This window comes from Apiospora phragmitis (assembly GCF_038363925.1).
Source record: "Apiospora phragmitis strain CBS 135458 chromosome Unknown utg000002l:1.0-5516284.0:1.0-5523493.0, whole genome shotgun sequence".
Taxonomy (NCBI): domain Eukaryota; kingdom Fungi; phylum Ascomycota; class Sordariomycetes; order Amphisphaeriales; family Apiosporaceae; genus Apiospora; species Apiospora phragmitis.
The window spans coordinates 1-20,984 of NW_027117400.1; the positions used below are offsets into that span (position 1 = coordinate 1).

The 20,984-nt window shown below is 43.3% G+C and overlaps 3 protein-coding genes across 3 annotated transcripts; 1 reads left to right on the plus strand and 2 right to left on the minus strand.

The window, feature by feature from the left end:
- Nucleotides 1-637: 637 nt before the first annotated feature.
- Nucleotides 638-1,974, minus strand: PG994_000877 (uncharacterized protein; the record flags this gene model as incomplete). The annotated part of the gene is made up of 2 exons (XM_066852286.1): nucleotides 638-1,567; nucleotides 1,669-1,974. The coding sequence occupies 2 exons, from the start codon at nucleotides 1,972-1,974 to the stop codon at nucleotides 638-640; spliced, it is 1,236 nt and encodes a 411-aa protein (XP_066720427.1).
- A 797-nt stretch (nucleotides 1,975-2,771) lies between these two features.
- On the plus strand, nucleotides 2,772-4,070 carry PG994_000878 (BZIP-type transcription factor; the record flags this gene model as incomplete). The annotated part of the gene is made up of 5 exons (XM_066852287.1): nucleotides 2,772-2,808; nucleotides 2,889-2,943; nucleotides 3,010-3,414; nucleotides 3,534-3,890; nucleotides 4,004-4,070. The coding sequence occupies 5 exons, from the start codon at nucleotides 2,772-2,774 to the stop codon at nucleotides 4,068-4,070; spliced, it is 921 nt and encodes a 306-aa protein (XP_066720428.1).
- A 2,110-nt stretch (nucleotides 4,071-6,180) lies between these two features.
- On the minus strand, nucleotides 6,181-7,586 carry PG994_000879 (uncharacterized protein; the record flags this gene model as incomplete). Its single annotated transcript, XM_066852288.1, has 2 exons — nucleotides 6,181-6,629; nucleotides 6,707-7,586. The coding sequence occupies 2 exons, from the start codon at nucleotides 7,584-7,586 to the stop codon at nucleotides 6,181-6,183; spliced, it is 1,329 nt and encodes a 442-aa protein (XP_066720429.1).
- Between the last annotated feature and the right edge of the window lie 13,398 nt (nucleotides 7,587-20,984).

Here is a 20,984-nt window from a genome sequence, read left to right on the forward strand (position 1 = left end):
AAGTAACCCTAATATTGTAGCTAGGCCGGGTTATCGTATCCCCGTGCCGGTAAGTGGGGTCTTTTAGCCGCATGGTTAAGTTAAGTTATAACACCTACCCTTAAAATTTTGGGCTACCCTACGCCGTACGGGTATATTTTATAGAACCGCCATACGATTCTATATATAATATATATTAATATAAAAAAAGTAAAAAATTAAAAATTAAAATTAAAATTAATTACCGAAATTAAAGTATAAAATATATATTTAAAAATAATTTATTCTATTCGTTTTTTCTATAATTATCGGTATTATTTTAACTTTAATAAACCTCGATATACTTTAAATAAAAAGCGCGTAACGCGATACGTTAATTAGCCGCGTTACTTTACTATGTATTATTTTATTATAAGCTAAAGGGGTAGACTCGTACGCTATATTAAATCGCGAAGTTATTCTACTCGAATAATCGGCGGAATAATACCTAGGGTATTTAAATCCTTTACTTTATTTTTAAATAACTTAAGCCCTTTATTATATTAACGCTATTTCTCTTTCTTATTAATTTTTAAATAACTTCGACCTTAAAGACTTTTTTTATATATATTAAAGAGCTCTAAGAATAATATTCGAACTATAACCTAATCTAATCTAACTATACCACCATGGCCAACCCCATACTATTCTTTCCAGCGGGCCCAATTTGGAAATGCTGGACTTGTGTCTTTTCCCTTGCATTAACAACTGTAATGGCAGTAGGCGTAGAACCGTTGCCGGGGCTCAACGCGTAAATGAAGTTGCCCCCTGCCATCACGTCAATCATACCCGGGTCGCCGTTGGCGCTGAGGTCTACCTGACCCATCACCCGGGCGTTGGCCACCGACATCTCCACCAGCCGGTTGGTACCGACGTCGGTGACAAAGGCGGACTTGGTGGCGGGTGAGACGGTGGCCCAGCACGTTGCCTTCTGCCCGTCGACGACGCCCTTGCCCTTGACCGCGACGGCGTGGCCGTCGTTTTGCACGGAGAGCACGGCCGCCCCGAACGAGGCGTCGGTCGCGAAGAGGTCCTGCGAGCCGGGGATGGTGGCGGCGCCAAAGAGGACGGCCGTACCGGCGGGCGACGCCTTGGCGCCCTTCTGAGCGACGGTGGCGGCCCCGCCGTCGCAGCCGCCGCCCGCATCAGCAGCAACGACGGCGAATCGGGCGAGGAAACCCGTGTTGTTCTTGGTCGGGTCGCCCTTGACCGTCGTGAAGAGGGTCTGCTGGTCGCGCGAGAAGAAGACGTGCGAGACCGTGTTGGTAGGACCGACGGGCGGCGTGGACTGGCCCAGGTCGAAGGGTCGGAGTGCGTCCATGGGGCCGATGCCGCCCGCCGCGGCCGAGAAGGGGGCGCACGCGACGCCGGCCTTGGCGCCCGTCGTGCCCACGCACACCATTTTGTGCTTGTCCGACGCCGCGACCGTGGTGGGGAACTCGCCCGGCACCGCGGCCGGCTTGCCGACCATGGTCAGTTTGGTCGGGTCGGCGGCGTCAATGGCGAACATGGAGACGGTGTTGGAGCCGGCGTTGACGGCGAACAGCATCTGTAACCGATCCGATGTTAGCCTCTGGAGGAAACTACGACGAGAAGTGAAGTAGTTGCTTTTTAGAAATATATAGAGAGGGCTCGCAAGTGCTTCCTTACCTTTCCGGCGACCGTCAGGGCCGACTGGGAAAACAGAGCATCTGGAGCCGATGGCTGGTTTGTGCTGCCGTCTATACCGTTGGCGCCAATGCCCCCCGTAGCAGTCGAGGTGGTGGCTTTGCCCACCATGCCATCCGCCTGCACGGGCATGGCTACCACGGCGTTTTGCTGATCGTTGCTGATGGTGTAGATGGCCCTGGGTGCGACGAGATTGGCTTTGCACGACGACGGACGAGCTAGCGCTCCCGGGGCCATGGGAAGGGCCATCAGGGCGGCCAACAAGGGAGTGGGGATGATGAACTGCATGATGGCGCGTGATAAAGATGCCAGGTTTGTCTGATCAAGTAAGGATGTTGGGATAATTAGGAGAGCACACGTGACAAGCCGGCTGCCGGAGAAAGAGAGTAGAAGAACTTGCAGGCTGGCTGCGTAGGAGGACTGACGAAAAAGTGGTGAGAAGGCGAATGGGCTGGTTAATTACATCTCCCATCTCCTGAACAAGCCGACGGATCTGTCTATATATATACACATGGCATGGCGCCAGGACACATGAGGGCGAAGAACTGGTTAATGATCAAGATTTCCGAATCGGGTAATTCGGATTACCCAGCAGACGCCAGACGCCCCAAACAAACATGGCAAGCAAGGCGCGGTTGCATTAAGCTTAATTGCAGGGTATTCAGTGCATGCACACTGTGTTCCCGGTACAGACAACTGAATTTACACGGCTTCAAGTCGGCGACAAGAGCAGTACCCCCTGACCCCTGTCAACTTGGCCGAGTGATACACGAATGACAGACCCTAACGACTTGGCGGGGTTGCAGCCCCCCCTGTGTCCCTGTGTGTGCAAGAACAGCCGCAGGGCTAGACCGGAAGCGGGAATTTGGATTCGGTAATCAACGGACCTTTTTGGGTCTTCCTCCTTCCGGTTCATATCAGGTAGGCCCTGTCATCTCGTGATCCTTGTTTCGAATGAACCTTTCTTTAAATCTGGCCGTCTCGCCCACATCTTTGCACACCCCATTCCTGGCCGATTCATTAATAAATGAGACGTAATCCTATCTAGTTCATCGCCTGTTCCCGAGTACCAATACGCTCCAATAATGGGTGACCGGCTCTTCCGTATTTTCAACCCCAATGGTGAGTACTTACCCATTATCCATTGCGCGCACAAAGCCCCGACCGTGCACTAATGAAGCTATCAATGCTTCGATATACAGCGCCCAAGGAGGACGCGGCAATAAAGAGACGGCGCCAACTCCGACAGGCGCAGAAGTAGGTCTCTCCCTCCTCCTCTTGCTCTACTGATCAATCCTACAATTAGTTTAACACTGTCGACAGAACCTATCGCGACCGCAAGGAAATCTACCTCAAGTCGCTTGAAGAGGACCTGAAGCAGTCGCGCATCCGCGAAGCAAACTTGCTGCGAGAACGCGAACAGATGCAGAGGATCATCGACGATCTCACGCAACAACGCAGCTCTCAAAGCGCTGATGACGTCTTTACCCCTGTATCGGTAGCCAAGGACAGCCCCGAGCCTAGCCAAGACGGTGGTACACGGTATTCCCACGCCCCCGAGGGGGTCAACCAAAGACTCGGCGAACTCGGGCTTCAGCAATGTCTCACGTCACAACAACCTTCGCAACGCGCTTCACCGGCTACGGCAATCTTGAATAGCCATGGAGACGACGACACCCGAATCGGGGACGCAGACGAGGTGGAGGTGGGCATGGATTTTGTTTTGACGTGAGTTTTGTCACCTCTCTCTCCCCTCCCTCCCTCCTGCCGGCGTTTTCCGGAACATCACCTGGCATCCGGCTCGACCACAATGCTGACGCAAGGGGGCCCTCTGGCCCTCTCTCTAGGCTCGAGGGGCCCTGTCTCGGCCATCTGGCGGGGGACCCCCACGACGCGCACGCACCGACGGGCCACGCCCTGGCCGTCTCGTCGCAGCTGCTCTGCGTCGCGCCCACCACGCCCACCGCGCCCCATGATCCGCCTCCTGGCCGCCGCCTGGCGTGCCCACCGCCCGGCAGCGGCCTCGCGCCCCGCGACCTCCTCGACAACCTGCTACGGCTCTCGTACAGCCTCTGCTCCGACGGGGAGCTGACGCCCGCCCAGGCCTGGCGCTACATCCGGTGCCAGCCCGGCGTCGCCCTCTTACGGGTCGGGGCGTTGCGCCGCCTGGCCGAGCAGCTCCTGCGGGATGGCAAATGTCACGGGTACGCGCCGCTGCCTGCCAAACCCTTTTCCCGTTTCCGTTACGTTTTTGTTCTTCGTTTTCCTCGTCGCCTTCTCTTGGCATATTCATTGCAAGCGAGCTGACTGAATAAAGCTACGGCACCGTGCTACAGACGGACAAGTTCCGAGCGGCTTTCATGGAGATTTTGGCGGCTGACTGAACGTAATGAACTGAAACAGTGGCCCTACGACCGAGATAAAGGCGGTAAGTAATGTGGAGGAGGACTTGGAAGCAATATGGACGGTCGAAAGAACCATCCTGGTACGCCGATTTCCGAATGGAACCAGAATCACCCAGTAATACATGGTACTGTCCTTTTGCTGCTTGAACTGAAAGAGTCTCACGGGCTGTGTGATGCAGAATCGGAATGGTCCTCAAGTGGTACTGAGAGACAGGAATGAACACCGGACCGACAGTTTGTGAAGCAGCCCATACCTATTCTGGTGCGCAGGACTAGAGCCTGATGTTCCCACTACTAACCCTAGCAGAGGGATGAGCCACCTCGGAGTCAGTGCCATCTAGCAGCTGCTCTCTTTCTGCTGCATTGTGTCGAGAGCCCGAATACTCTCGTGGGCTGTTTCCGGTCCTGGCTTCCATGGTTGCCCGCACCAGCTGGCCCGAAACCCTTCTTGTCAACATGGTTCTGGAACTGGATCAGCAGTGGCCAGTATCACTTCTCCTCCACTATTACTAGGTGGGAGTTGACGGGACACGAATGTACCTTAATGTGAGCGGACAGGCAGATGAGTACCGGACTACCACCAGTGTTGACCACGACAAACCATGGGCCAGCCGTACCAGCGGCTGTTGGTGCCTCCATCCGCCCCGATTCTGCTGCTGCTGCTGCTGCTCACTGGTTTTCGTTCTTGAAGCGGGGGCGCCTTTAGCAACTCTATGTATATTTCCAGGTAATATCTACCTACACCCTACCACAGAGTGGCATTACTGTAGACACGACAGTATTATACTGTACCCCCGATGCAGACAGATGGAGGGCTGTCCCGCTCATTTTGACTTCCACCAACTGAGGGGTCGAATGTGGACGATTAGATAAATGGCACACATATCGAGGGCGTTAACTATAAATTGACACTGCTGCTCTAGTAGAGACCAACAGAATTCAGGACCGCAAACAGCCCGTGAGACTGTTCGAGAGACTGTTCGAGCTGATGCAGCAAAAAGAGAATACAGTGTTATGCCACTGAATCATTCTGGTTCCATTGCGGGTGTGAATACGTCGAAAGTGGTCCCAGTTGGAGACGACGCTCGGGCGAACTAGAATTTGATGGTTGGTTCGGGCTCTTCATGTCACTTTCTGTACATGCCGCTACAGCTTGCGTCTGTCGTCCTTTTGTAAGCCAACGTCCAGCAACCTGGATCAGTTCCTTAAGCTCTAGATTCTCCGATATGTCGAAGAGACGGTTTTATGCGGGCATGGCCGGATAAAATTGTATTAATATAATTATGGTTTAGACTGTGCGTGGACAGGAGAAAGACAGGGGGGGAACCCAAGAAGGGAGAAAGCACAGACAAACAGCTGGAATTTCATACCCGCGAGGCTTTAGTTGCCACCACGTGATATGAAGGGCGGCGAAGTCGAAAGAGACGACGAGCCGCTGCGAGTTAAGCTTCAAGGACTACTCCGATCATCTTGAAAGGAGGCCCCGCCGCCTGTCAACGCCTTATAGAAGGAACTTGACCAATAACAATGATCCTCCCATGATTCAGCTAACGATGAAGGCCATGAAACGTACTCTTGGTTACGCCATTAGCGGACATCATCTTTACACAGCCCCTAGAGGCTTCCTGTGGCATTGTTGATCAAAGTGCCTCGTTCCATAGACTCAAGCTTCTAGGCGCTGAGGCCCTTGTCGAAACCGATTCGTCGTCAGTTCGTATATTACACTCACTAGCCAGAGGGAGGCCAGAGCTATAGCCCCTTCATAGCATGTAGAGACCTGAGACACTAGCTGAGACAGCAACCGGGTCAACCTCCCTATCTAATTACAAAAGCGGCCCAATTTAGAACTGAGCCGTTTACTAGCGGTCCAGCAACTTTCACCATCTCGAGCTTCTCCCTGGGCGTAAACTAGATTCTAAGCATAGGAGTTAAGAAGCCCTGCCTCACGCATATCTACCCGTGGCTTAGGTCACAGGTGTAAGGCAAGTTCACAATCACAAGCAATACAAATTCAGTCACAGGCGATGCAAGCCAAAAAAAAAAGCAGAAGTGTAAAGTCAATCCTCAAAAGCCCTCCTTAACTGCTTCCTCACATCCCCCCGAATACTCGCCACAATCTCGTCCGCCTTGTCCCGAATGTACCGCTCCACCCAGGCTCGAGCCAGTCCGTGGCCCGGTCCTCCGCCTCATACGCCGTGAAGCGCTCCTCGAGCCCCTCGTGGTCCAGCCTGAGGGAATCGTGGTTCACCTCGACCACCGCGACCTTGTCGTCCACCGTCTCTTGGAGTTCTTCCATGGTGGCGAGCCGCTCCTCGAGGTCCTGGATGCGGCTTTGGAGTTGGACGTTCTCCTCTTCCAGGATCTCGACTTGTTCGCGCTGGCCCCGGAGCTCGGCTTGAAGGGCTTCAATACTGGTGGCATTATCGTGCTGCTGTTGCTGCTGCCGAGGACTTGGACCTTTCGCCCTCCTCTTCGCCGACGGCCGCCAGCTGCTGGCCTTCTCGCTCCCGCTGCTCCAGATGCGCTTGCCACTTGGTTCTGGTTACCATGTAAGCGGACATTGCGGCGGTGGGGGTGGTGGGACGTAGTTGATGCAGTAGGGCATGCATGCTTACCTTCAGCGCCGCCATGTCCACAGCGGTGGTCATTGTCCCGGTAGCCCGGCGGAGTGGAAACAGCGACAGTAGCCACATCAGACGACGACGACGACGCCGCCTTGGACGCCGTCGACTGCTGAGAGGGCGGCAGCAGATAGTCCGAGGCCGGACCGGTGTACTCGGGCGGACACTCGGTGTACCCCGGAAGCAGCAGAAGGCCGTCCTGGGCCTCGGCGTCCAGCAGCGCACCGCCCCTCCCCTTATACAGTGTCCGCAGATCCGTCATTTGCTCCAACGCCTCGATCTGGGCGCCCGTCGCGGCCGGCCAGCTCTGGTACGCGTGGTAGACGGCCTGGTACTGGGCTTTCGGCATGTCGCGGTCGTGCATGTATAGCGAAAAAGTCGGGGCGGCGGCCAGCGCGGCGAGCGAGGCCAGGATGCGGCGCGTTTCTTCTTCGCCGCCGCCGCCGCCGTTGTTGTTGTTGTTGTAGTGGTTCGGATCGAAGCCCTTCGGCACGATGAACTGGCCGCGCCTGTGCGAGTGGAGGCTGAACTGGAGGCGCGTCAAGGTTCCCCGAGGGCTGTCCAAGTCGCGCCGTATCGTCTCGAAATGCGGCGGGCGGTTGTTGTGGTTGTTGTCGCTGTCGCCGCCGCCCTCATTTCCACCACAGGCCATCCTTTTCAGCGAAGCGATGAGGTCAGGGGTGAAACGCAGGTAGAGCGTCACGTCATCGGCGAGGGTAAAGGACAAGCGGAAGAGGATCGAAGCGGCCGGTTTGTACGTGGCCTCGAACCTGAAGGAGCGCCCAAGGTGAACGCTGTTGGTCGTAGCCGTCGTCGTCTCGTGCTGCGGGCCCTCGCAGACGGCGACGACCGTGGTCGCAACCCGGACGGTCATGTCGTCTGCCATAGCTCGTCCGCGTCGTGTGGCGCAATGCCTATAAGAAGCAAATGGTAAGTGTCTAAAAGACTATACGTACTGTACTGTGCTGTGCTGTGAACTGAATGCGAATCCGGTTCTTCATTTCTTCGAGCGCGCGCGCCATGAAATGAGCCTAAGACCGAAGACCCCAGTGCCGTGGTAGTGGATGTAAGCAAAGCAAAGCAAAGTGCTGAACTGCAAGCCGTCAAGGGTAGTAGAGTGACTAGGGACGCGGGTGACTATTCTCTATGAATTACGATCAAGAAGAGTTCCCAACGTGATCCCAATCCTAGCCCGACGACATTGCAGGCCAGACACTTGGCAATTGCAATGCACAACCGACACGAAGCAGGGCAGAAGCGCAAGCTGCCCGGGGCAGTAGAAGTTGATCGGGGACGCGGGTGGACAGTTCTGCGAGCGACATGATTGATGGTGGTGTGAAAGGCAGGAAATGAGAAATGCAGGAGAAAGAAGGCTGGCCGGAGGTGGGAGGTGGCCATAGCACTGTGTCAGCTACTGCCAGCTACTGCCGGCTGCTGCCAGATGGGAGGCAGCCGGCACAGGCCGACAAAGGGCTGGCTTTCACTCCGAACTCCGCCGAACCCTGGGAAGTTAAAGATTTAGACAGCGTAGCGTTTAGGAGTCATGTCTACTCATACTTTTATAATGGTATATCGAGCCTCATACTAGCCGCTGCCCAAACCACGACCCGCCCTGATCCCTGTGCCAAGACGCCCGAGCGACCATGGCCCGGGGCGACGGCTGCCCAGCTTAAGAGTTTAACAGGTGTTGAGGATATGGATCCATCCCCTTCCATACCCTTCCTTGATGAAGAAAAAGAAACATGGAGACCACAGGTTGATGATAGCCATTGGTGCTTGAAGTGCTTTGTGTTCGCTGTGTGGCAGCCGTGTCCAGGCTGTCGACCAAAGTAGCACCCCTAAGCTGAATCAGTATGCATGCAAATCACTATTACTGGTGTTAATATGATCAAAGTCCTGGTCGATATCATCGTTCCACGTACACTCCGCGCTGTGCCAGAAAAAAAGGTCCAGACCAACAGGATGGCGATGTGGCGGTTCGCCAGCACTCGCAGAGGCGCGGGCTCGTCCAGGGAACGAGGCCTCTTGCAATAACTTGTTGGAACACATAATCTTACACATCTTGGCATAACACGGTTTAGAGGGCCTGAAGAAAGGGTCTCACGTGAAGAAAGGTTCACGATAATACCTGGAACACATAAAGTGGACTAAGCTATTACATTGCGATCAGTCAGTAGCAGTTGGCGAGCGATGGAGGGGCCGTTTGTTGGTAGACCATAAGCATACCGAGAGCAAGTCCACTCATGCAAGCACCGCCAGATACACCACAAGGAGGAGAAGAAGCCTGTCGATGAAGGACCCTGCTGATGATCCGTAGCTCTGCGGGCTGTTTGGGGAGCGCGTGGAAAGGGGGCAGTAGGGACGATATGATATTTGACAGGCCCCTCCATCCAGCTTCTTGAACATGCCCCCGTGACGCCCCTCCCTCTCGAGCCGATCCGCGTTGCGGCCCAGCTTGCTGCGCTTCTCGCTGGACTGCCGCCGTCGCGCTTGTTTCCATGCCGTTTCCATTCTCCGTGTAATTGTCCATGTCGCGGCGGCGTTGCAGCCGCCACTAGAGCCTTCTAAAACCCTAAAGATTCGAGTCATAGTTACTCCCGCCACTTTCCTGCGCTTGTTTGTATTACGTCACTTTGACATTTAGAAAGGGGAACAGGATATCAAGTCGGCGATGATGTTTTGGGTATCTTGCAGCTATTGTGATTTTGGGTATCCCGATACAGAAATTGATCTCAGAAAGGAAACCTTGGACAATAACGAATAGGGCATTGCGTTGGAAAGGGGGAAAGTCAACGAAAGATGGAAAAGCAGGGCGAAGTCTTGTTGTCATCCTCTCGTCCTCTCAAGTCCTCTTCATGCCACACGTTCGGGCAACGAAACGAAATACATAGAGATGGGAAGGGGAAGGTGGGATATTCTCTAGCTATTAACGCATGCAATATTAGGGCGAATAACCAGGGTCAAGTTTCAAAGGCAAGGATATTACATGGCCAGCCTGCGCTAGGGTGAGTAGGTAGGCAGGACATTGATTTTGACAGCTCCGCCTCGGGGATCTGCCAAGTTGGTCTTTTTCGGAACGGGCTCGTGTGCGCTCCATATCAAGAAGAGGCACCACCTGCCTTCAGTCATCCCAGGACAACCCTTTTCGCCACTGAACCACACGAGCTGAAGGAGAGAGAGAGAGAGTACTCCGCGCTTGTCGTAATAACCAGTGGCTGGTCATGTCCCGTGGCGGGGTTGCCTGGGGGCGGGGCGTCGAGGAAACTTGCCCTCTCCTCGATCATGGCGCGCGGGAAGGTCCAGGTGCCCGCAGTGGGGCTGCTGGGGGGTTGCCGCTGGCGGGCGGATCTGTTTCTATCATGAATTGTCTATACATACCCAGCTCGACGTCTGGTTTAATCGACGCGCCGGGTGAGTGGCTCGCGGAGGAAGGACCCGTTTCGAGCCGCGCGTTTCTACTTGCCCGAACCCACATCCCCAATGCAGCATTTCATGTAGCATGGCAAAGCGAGGCTTGCATCCGTCTCTTCTTCCAGATCGCGGCAGTCGGCTCGGTACCTCTGGTTTTCATGGTTCCAGCGGCATTCATAAGTTTCGTAGACACTCCTGCCTGTGATTGCACAGGTAGCTTGCGCCCAGGCCCAATATTATCATCGTTATCACCATCTGCATAGTACTCACTATATATCTCTCAGGCATTGTTAAAGAGGGCACCCAACCTGATCCCGTGCCCTGTGGAGGATTCCGCGTGTGGGCCGACAAGGAACCGTTTGCTGCCTGCGGCGGAAGTTGTTCAGGAAAAGGGAAGCCTGCATATGGCAGTTTCAGCTTTCGATATCTCGATATATGGAGACTGAAACCGAGAATCTGTACGACCATGTCAAGTATCGAGGATCAGGCGAAGCATGTCGGGATGTTGTGGCGTCAGCGCTGGGCGCCTAACAGCGAGGGATCCAGCAATGCGGACCATTATAGGCGTCCTGATCCGAGAGATGTTGAAAAAAGTTTATCGATTCCAATATTAGCTGACTCGACCCATGACTCAGGAGGATTCACTGAAGCACTGCACATATATGGCTCTCTGCTAGTCTCTTACGGAGGAAGTGGGCGGGCGGGAGTGCGTGCATAATTAATCTGCGTGTGGCCGTGGCAATTGCGTAATACTTGCTGTTTATCGCCACCACTGAGCAGGGAAGTTCTCTCGTTGCTCTCTCCCCCTGGTCGGCACAGTCACTCTCCTTGCTGGGAAGAGCTGTCAGCTTTCACTGGGGTCGGGTATTTCGTATACATAGACAGTAATACTCGATAGCATCATGCTCACCGAGAAAAACTTTCCTGACACTGGAAGATCAGGCTAGTCGTAATCATACAATTCGCGCGAGCAGCCTGTGGGCAAGGCTACTCAGCTATAATGTTCAGCTGGTACTCGGCGAGCAGCGATATGAACGACCGACAACGCCCTGGATGTACTCGGCCTTTTTCTTTGCGAGAGAAGGAGCCCTGCCGTGCAGGGCTGAGTGGCCAGCTTCGACTTGGCTCGAGAGTGTTACGACGACGATCTACTATTATGTGAGTGCCGTTTTTTGTATTCTTTTCATTTTCTTTTTTCCCACTCGCTTAGCACCTCGGCGGGTTGCTTCTACTAGCATTATTGAAGAACGTTCCGTCCCAGCTGGATGTTCGGTCGATGATGGGTCTATGGATAGGGCGCTGGTTGGGCGGCTTGTCGTAGAGATGAACCTCACAGGTAATCACTTCCAGTTGGTCTCCATTCCCTGTCAGAGAATCCAGACTATGTATGCCACAATGTATAGTTGTTCCCCTGGCCTGCCTTCGGGGGATGAGTGAATATTGCTGCGGTTGGCCAGCAGCACATCCATAGGCGTCTGGATCTCAGGGGTTTATCTGTTGGTTGACTTCATTCAGAACCGGCACTACTAACGGCTGGTTTTTCCAACGTAAACAGCCAGTGCCAACGCACAATCGGCTTCTCGTGGCATTGTGAGAGTAGTGCAGCTTCCTGTTGTCCACTAGCCGATCGAGTCCGACGTCCCATGACTGTCGTGATACTCGACGAGTTGCGGCGGCTGCTGCTGGCCAACGGTGGCTAATGCTCCGGGGGAGCTGGCTGCGTGTCTCAAGATCTGGAGAGGCTTGCTTGCTTGTTTTTGTGGGAAGAACAAACATTGCACTGTACCGGGAATGGGGTAGGTGAATGCTAGAAAAGCCAAGTACCTACCATCAGATGTCCGTGTCGGCCTGCACACATAAACTCGCCTCTACTCCAGATAACCTCTTACTGCTGAGCCGCTCGCAAGCAGGCAAGCAAGCAAGCAATAAACGGACTGGACTAACAGGGACGAACCTGGCCGCAACTACGACCATGACTGTTTCACAGCATCCCCCCCCCTTCCCCCTCCCCCCACCCGTGCTATGAGGATGACAAGAAGAAACAGCAGCAGGAGGTTACGGTCGATGAAGGAGCCTAATTCTCGGCATATAAGGTAGAGGCATTACGACGTATGGCTCTGGACTGTATCCCTCGGGTCGCCCACTTGTCAAGGACGTCCAAGAGTCACACATCCGAATAGAAACAACCGGGTGCCACACGCCGCCCCTGTAGGCTTGAGAATAACACCTTTGAAAGAGACGTTTATAGGCCTGGAGCAGGAGTGGAAGTGTAATTGTCATTTCAGCAAGCTGAGGGACATAGATGATGACACAGTATCTCCAACGCAAAGAGTGTGCTTCCCGACGACGCCCGCCGCAGGCACCGCCGAGGGCGCCGCTAAGAAGAAGAAAAAGAACAAGAAGCGGGAGCCATAGAAGAAGAAGAAAAAGGCCCCTATCGCCCAGGCCGGCCCCCCAAACCATACTGACATGTCTGCGCAGTGCAATTCTTAGCAAGGAGGTCTCGGGCATATCCCTCGACAAATCCGCTACGGGAGGCAATTCTATAGTCATGGATAAATTGGCCAAGTGTGCACCGCCATGGGCAAGGTCCCGTATGAACGCCGGCGGCGAAATCACCTAAATTATAGATACTTAAATCAAGGAAATGATCAACTCCCGCGAATAGCGCGAGGCCACCGAGAAGATCACTTGCTCGTGCGGCTACGCACACACCGAAGCAGATTTGATAATAATACTTGACATAAACCTGTGGGTATCCAAAAGAATCTCTGGTAGAATCTTGTTACCTCTAGCTACCTGCTTTGCTTCCCGTTTACCGTTGGCTCTATGAGCTGAACAGCTACCTAATATTTCCCGCCCTAGACCGACCACCGTCCCGGCCTCCTGCCTGTCTGCCTTTATCGCTGCTCCTTAGACCCATCGACACACTCACTGCCTCCCACGCTCACGTTCTCGAGGGCGGCAGCCTGGAGTTATGCACCGCTGGTCATTAACGTACGTCACCCCATAATTGACCCCCCCCTGTAATTGACCCCCCTGTCGACCTCCACCACGATTTACCGCCATTTTGATTTAAAAAGAGATTTCTTAACGAATTATAATTCGAATTATTTTATTTTAAATATATACGAATTTATTAATAGTATATTTATATATTAAAAACGACATCTTTATTATTATCTAAGATATAGTAAACGGTAAATCTATTTATAAGGCTACCCTTTATTAAGGTATTCTACGGTCTACCATTATTAATTAACTTTACGCTTAATAATTACGTCGAGAATTAATATCTACTTATTAAAAGCTTTCTTTAGTTTAAGAGAAGTATTTAACAGGCTAGATTTTAGCTTAAAAAGCCCTTAGCGTCGTATTAACGTATACGTAAATTAAAGAACTAGCTCAGCGCGTTTTAACCCTTTATAATAACCTTATACCATTAGGTAAAAACTGAATAGATTTATTCCTTCGACGTCACTTAATCTTACGAACGAAAAAGTAATATTATATCGACTCTTAGCGTATTAATAGAGTATTAATTAAAGTAATTAAGTTTTAATTTTTAACTAAATTATATATACTTTAAATTTAAGCTATTAAACTTAAAAATAAATATAATATAAACGAGCACGGTATTTTAAAAAGCTAAAGAAGTAATGACGTTATAATAAATAGTTTAAAATTATGTTTTATTTAATAAAAACAGCCTAGGTTTAAAATATTAAACGATTATATTAAAATATATATCGGTTTTTAAAAAAGCCATCCCTTCTTTAGTAATTTATAAAAATAAATTAGTCTAAGATTAATAATTCTCTTAAAACCTCGATAAATTTAAAAAATCAAAGTTTAATATAAGTAATAAAGGCTAGACAAATAACGAAATCGCTATTAAATAGCTCAAAGATACCTTTATATTAGAAACCGCTTCGGACGATTTAAAAGATGCTCGTTTACTTATTTATTACGATCGGCGGGTTAGTCCCCCGCGAGGTAGCACTTAAGGCGTAGAATTAAATAAAAATAACCGTTTAGTTATTTCCGAAGCTTTTATTTTATAGCGTAATAGTTAATTTAAACGCACTATAATATTATTTTAAATAAGTATAATAGTTATATAACTAACGATTTTATATCCCTTTATTATTAAAATAATATTTACTTATTATTTTTACCCCTTTATTTATTACATATTTTATAACCCTTTAATATTAAGGTTTTTACCCCTATAAAAGCCTATTATTAAAAAGAGATCGGTTTCTTATTTTTATTAATAAATTTAGCCTTTATTTATAAATAAAACTTCTTTATATACTATATTAAAGCTCGTAAAAAAGCTTTATTAGCTTAGAGTATTAAAAGTAGTTTACGTAGTAGTAGTCTTTAGCTTATATATATTACTAAGCTATTTACCAGCCCTCTTTTAGTAGCGTTAATTTATTATCCGTTCGAGATTTTTCGGAAACTCTTTTTTAATAATCGATAATTTCGAGTAAAATATTTTTATTTCTAATAATTATAATAAATAACGTTCTATTTTTTATTATATTTATTATGTTTAATAACGTCGAAATTTATAAGTTTATTATAATAACTATACGCCGTGTTATTTTTTAACGATATATTATTATAATAACGTAATCGCCTTATATTAGCTTAAATTTAATTAATTTACCGCTATTACCCGCCTTACTTTTCGCGGCGGCGTTCGTATATACGAGTATCGATTTTAATAGCAAGCTCTATATACGAAAAGAAATTATTAAAGGTATTAAATTAGCTAAATTCGTTTTTAATATTTTCTTTTAATCTTTAATAATGTATTATAATCTTTATAGCTTTAATATATTTTAATCGAGTAATAATACGTTAGAATTTAATAATATAAAAAGCGGTTAATCTTTTTTATTTAAAAGTTTTTAATTCTTTTTTTATTTATTGCTTCTCGTCGAGGTTTTAAAAAAATTATTCAAAAAATTATTCGAAATTATTATAGTTTTAAAAAATTCGTTATACTTTTATATAATATAGTTTAATTTATTAATCGTTTTTTATAAATTTATTTAAATAAAGCTTAAATTAAACGAATACTTTATTTTTAAAAAACGAGGCAGCGTGGACAACTTATTAAGTAATATCTTAAAATATGTTTTTATAAAACCGTTAATAAGCTTTAATTTAACGTATCCTATAAACGAATATCTCATATAAGCGAATGTCCCACTTTTATAAATTTCCTTATAGCTTTAACCTTTTTTTATATTCTTTTACGTCCGAAAATATTATAACTTTAAAAAAAAAGTAATATAATTCTAACGCTTTAAACGCTCTAAGAAGACTTAATTTTAAGCGTACGAAAAGCTATATTAATTTATTACGTTTTATTAAAAACTTTATAACGTAAACGAAATAATTAACTTATATAACGTAAAATATTTACGAATTTTTAAAAGCTTTTAAATTTTAAAAAAAATATAATTATTTGATATATTATTAGTTTAAATACGTAATTATTTTTTCCCCGGTTAAATAATATAAAAGATATAACGAATCGATTATTTAATTTACGCGACGCGGAACGCGTCGGCGTTAATTAAGCCTTTAATTTCGTATAATGATAATTAGACCTCCGGACGTGTTTTAATCGAAGAATTAATTATTAAAGAGTTTTTTATAAAGATTTCGACGCGTATTACGCGTAATTTATTTTTATACGAAATATAATTTATAAGTATGAGATTTAAAAAGAGGATATTTATAACTTTAACGAAACCGGCTTTTTTATAAATTAAATCTCGTTCGAAATAGTTATAACTATTTTTTATTAATACGGAAAACTTAAAGTAATATAGTAAAAGAACCGGGAATAGGTTATAATTATTTAAAGCGTCGGATTACACGGTTACGCTATTTTTCCGTATATTATCTTTATTGGGAAAACGTACTTCTCTTTTTAGTATGAAAATAACCTATTATTAAAAGACTAGGTGATCGTAGTTACTAAAAATGGCTAGATTACGAATAAAAGAGGCGAGGACTAGATTTGATACTTTAATTAATATACCAGGTTTTATATAAAGGGTTATTATCGCCTTTTAATTTTAAACGGCTACGAAAGTTATTATTTAATAACTTTCGAGCTCTATTATAAAAAGAACTTAATTATTATATTTTATATACTTTTTTATTTATTATATAAACTCTAACCTTTTAATATCGGCTGTTTTTATATATTAAAAAAGGTGTACGAGAAAGAAATTAAATGTTTTATACGGGCGTATATTACTTATATTTTAAAGGAGGACTTTTTATTAGCGTTTTTAAAAGCGTTCTAGGCGATTTTTACCGTTTCGAATATATAAGGAGGTTTTCGAAAAATAGGACTCGTTTTATACGATTTAAAATATATTATTTTATAATTAGATATAAAGCTACGTATTTTAATACCTCCGGGGATATTTTTAGCTTATTTATTTTTTAATAATTAAAAACTTTAAATAATTTAATTAAGGCTTAATTTTAAACCGAATACGTTCGAAACCGTATTATATAGTATTAAAATAGTTTTTTAACGTTTATTTTAATTAGTTTTAATTAAATTATAAAAGTTATAACGTATATTATATACCGAGTTATTTTTTTAAAAAGTAAGAACGTGATATTTTAAAAAATAAATAAAATATTTAGCCGGCGCCGCTGTATAAAAAAACGGCTATAAGATGGAGGATTATTTCGTATATAAATTAAAAAAGACTTATAGTTTTAAAAAGATATTAATAAATAATTATAAAACGAATCGCGTTAAAGGAGTAGTTATACGAGGACGTTTAGGATACGTTTATAGCGTTATAAAATTTACGGAGAGCCCGGGTATAATACGCGTACTTATTAAAATAATATAAAAGTATTTAGAGATAAGGATTTCGATTAATTTTAATATATTAAATATATTGTGGTAAAATTAACTTATATTTTATCGAAAGGGGTATAAAAGAATGAGATATTCGCTTATGTGGGACATTCGCTTATGGGATACGTTAGATAAAGAATTTATAAAGATTCTCGTTTATCTCGTTAAAAGCCGCTAGGGTACTAATCTTTATTCCTTTTTTAAGAGTAACAGGGGTCTAAATAATATTAGCGGCGGTATAGAGGAGGCGTACTTCTTCGTGTAGCTCGTCGATATCTAGTATCTACCTTAAGGTGTCTTTAATTAAGAGCTCGTTACGCTTTTTTCGAGTTTAACGTAATAATATTAATAATTAACTATTTTTTATTTAAATTCCTTAATTCGTTTAATTGACGTTTATTAAGTAAGGCCGTCGTTATAATTATTACTATTTACTTTTATAACGAGGTCTCGTTAAAGGGTATTAACGATAATAGCGAGGGCCTTCTTATAACGAGGGGCGTTATTAAGTTTAAGTATAGATATAGTTTTTATAAATATTATTATTTAAAGGTTTAAGTAATAATTTATAAGAATAAAAGTAATTAGAATATAACGAACGTTATTTAAGTTTTAAAAAAACATTAATAAGACGTATTAAAGTTTATATTAATAATATAAAAAAATATTTAAATATACGATAAAAGTCCGCCTTTATTAATATAATAACGTATTCCACAAGCGAATATCCTATATAAACAAATATCCTATTCTTTTATACCCTTTTTAATAAAATATAAGTTAATTTTATTATAACGTATTTAAAATATTAAAATTAATCGGAATCTTTATTTTTAGATATTTCTATATTATTCTAATAAGTGCGCGTATTATGCCCGGGCTCTCCGTAGATTTTATAGCGTTATAAGCGTGTTTTAAACGTTTTTATATAATTACTCTTCCGACGCGATTCGTTTTATAACTATTTATTAATATCTTTTTAAAACTATAGGTTTTTTTTAACTTATATACGAAGTAATTTTTTATTTTATAGCCGTTTTTTTTTTCGTACGGCGGCGCCGGCTAAGTATTTTATTTATTTTTCGAAATGTTACGTTTTTACTTTTTAAAAGAGTAACTTAGTATATAATATACGTTATAGCTTTTACGATCTGGTTAAGGCTAATTAAAATAGATATTGGAAAGTTATTTTAGTACTGTATAATACGGTTTCGAACGTATTCAGTTTAGGATTAGGCCTTAATCGGGTTATTTAAGGTTTTTAATTTTTAAGGAAGAGGTAGGCCGGAAAACGTCCCCGGAAGTGTTAAAGTACGTAGCTTTATATCTAATTGTGAAATAATATATTCCGGATTATATAAAACGAGTCCTATTTTTTAAAAGCTTCCTCGTATATTCGAAACGGTGAAAATCGCTTGGAACGCTTTTAAAAACGCTAGTAAGAAGTCCTTTTTTAAGATATAGGTAATATACGCCCGTATAAAATATTTAATTTCTTTCCCGTACGCCCTTTTTAATATACGAAAATAGCCGATATTAAAAGGCTGGAGTTTATATAACGAATAAGAAAGTATGTAGAGTATAATAATCGAGTTCTTTTTATAATAAAGCTCGAAAGTTATCGAGTAGTGGCTTTCGTAGCCGTCTAGGACTAAGAGGCGATAACGATCTTTCGTACGAGACCTGATATATTAATTAAAATATCGAATCTAGTCCTCGCTTTTGTTATTTATAGTTTAGCTACTTTTAATGATTACGATTATTTAGTCCTTTAGTAATAAGCTATTTTCGTACTAAGAAAAGAGGTACGTTTTTTTAATAAAGATAATATACGGAGGGATAGCGTAACCGTGTAATCCGACGTTTTAAATAATTATAACTTATTCCCGGTTCTTTTATTATATTGTTTTAAGTTTTCTATATTAATTAAAAGTAGTTACAATTATTTCGAATGAGATTTAACTTATAAAAAAACCGGTTTTATCGAAGTTATAGATATCTTCTTTTTAAATCCCGTATTTATAAATTATATTTTATACGAAGGTAAACTACGCGTAATACGCGTTAAAATTTTTATAAAGAACTTTTTAATAATTAATTCTTCGGTTAAAACGCGTTCGGAAGTTTAGTTATTATTATACGAAATTAAAGGCCTAATTAACGCCGACACGTCCCGCGTCGCGTAAACTAAATAATCGATTCGCTATATCTTTTATATTATTTAATCGGGAAGAAACGATCGCGTATTTAAATTAATAATATATTAAATAATCGCATCTTTTTCGGAATTTAGAAGCTTTCGAAAATTTATAAATATTTCGCGTCGTATAGGTTAGTCATTTCGTTTACGTTATAAAGTTTTTAATAAAATATAATAGATTAATATAGCTTTTTATACGTTTAAAATTAAGTCTTTTTAGAACGCTTAAAGCGCTAAAATTATATTACTCTTTTTTTAAAGTTATAATATTTTTAAACGTAAAAGAATATAAAAAAAGTTTGAGGTTATAAGGAAATTTATAAAAGTAAGATATTCGCTTGTGTGGGATATTCGCTTGTAGGATACGTTATATAATAATTATAAAAACGAAAGTAACTAAAGTATATAGATTTAAAAAAGTTTATAATAGTTTTATTAAAACTGTTTATTTTATTAATAAATTAATATTAATATTTAAATTAATTATTAAAATAAGGAATATTTAAATAAAATATATAAAAAATATCCTTTATTATATATCCCGTCCCTCTTTTATTAATCCACGCCGGATCACGCTATATATCGTAATGCGTCGTTCCGAATTATTAAAAGCGTCGTAATTTTATAACTCCGAGATTATTAAGAGCGTTATAATCCTATAGCTCTTTATTTTATCGATACGTAACTTCGCTTTATTTATTTAATTTATATTAGCCGTTTTTACCCGTCTATTTTTATTTATCTATTATATATTATCTTTCGAGTATTATCTTAAATTAATCATATATATTTATCGTTATAATATCGGTTATTATAATTAGTATAATAAACTCTTATTATTATAAATAAGGTTATAAACGTTAATTAGTAGAGTTAATAACCGTTTATTAGTTCGTAGACGCTTCGAGTTATCTTAGTTTCGTCTCGAGGGTAGGTATTAATCGCGTCGTTAAGTTAAGTCGTAATACTAGATTTTAAAATTTACCTTAGTTTCTTTACTTTATTTAATAACGGCTCGCTTTTTTTCTTTATCGTATTTACTTACGCAGTTAACTAAGACTAGTACTTATTCACGTCGAGATTTAGTCGATATAATAGGTAATTAAAATACGCGATTCTTTAGTATTCGCCCCTCGCGGATACTTTAGTAGCGGATTAAAGAATTAAAATATAATTTAGTTAAGAGCCGGGCGCGGACCTAGGGTTTACTTATAAAAAACTAACACTAGCTTAATAAAAAGCGATTACGAAGGAGAAAAAAGAGGCGTTAAAAACCACTAGATAAGCTATATAATTAAATAGACCGAATATAATCTAAAACTAAGATATTTTAAAATAAGTTATATATTTATAAATAAATAAGTCTTACTCTTTCTTTTCTTTAAGTATATAATAAATAATATAGTAATTATAATTAACTATAAGTTCGATTAAATTTAATACTTAAATTAATTTATAAGAAATAAAAAAACTTATATAAAGTGGGTTTACTTTTAAATATAATATTATATCTGAGTAATAAATTAATATAAAAAGTTACTTGCTTACTTATTTACTTTTTATAATATCGTCTATTAGTTAAGTACGTGACACTTAATCTCTTAATACTTGACTTAATAGCTATAGAACTTAAAAATTAGTTCCTCCTTTAAAAGCCTAATAATAATACAGTAATCCCACCGCCCCTCTCTTTGCCTTTGCCCCTACTCTACCCTTCCAACTCTCTTCTTTTTATTGCTTTCCTCACC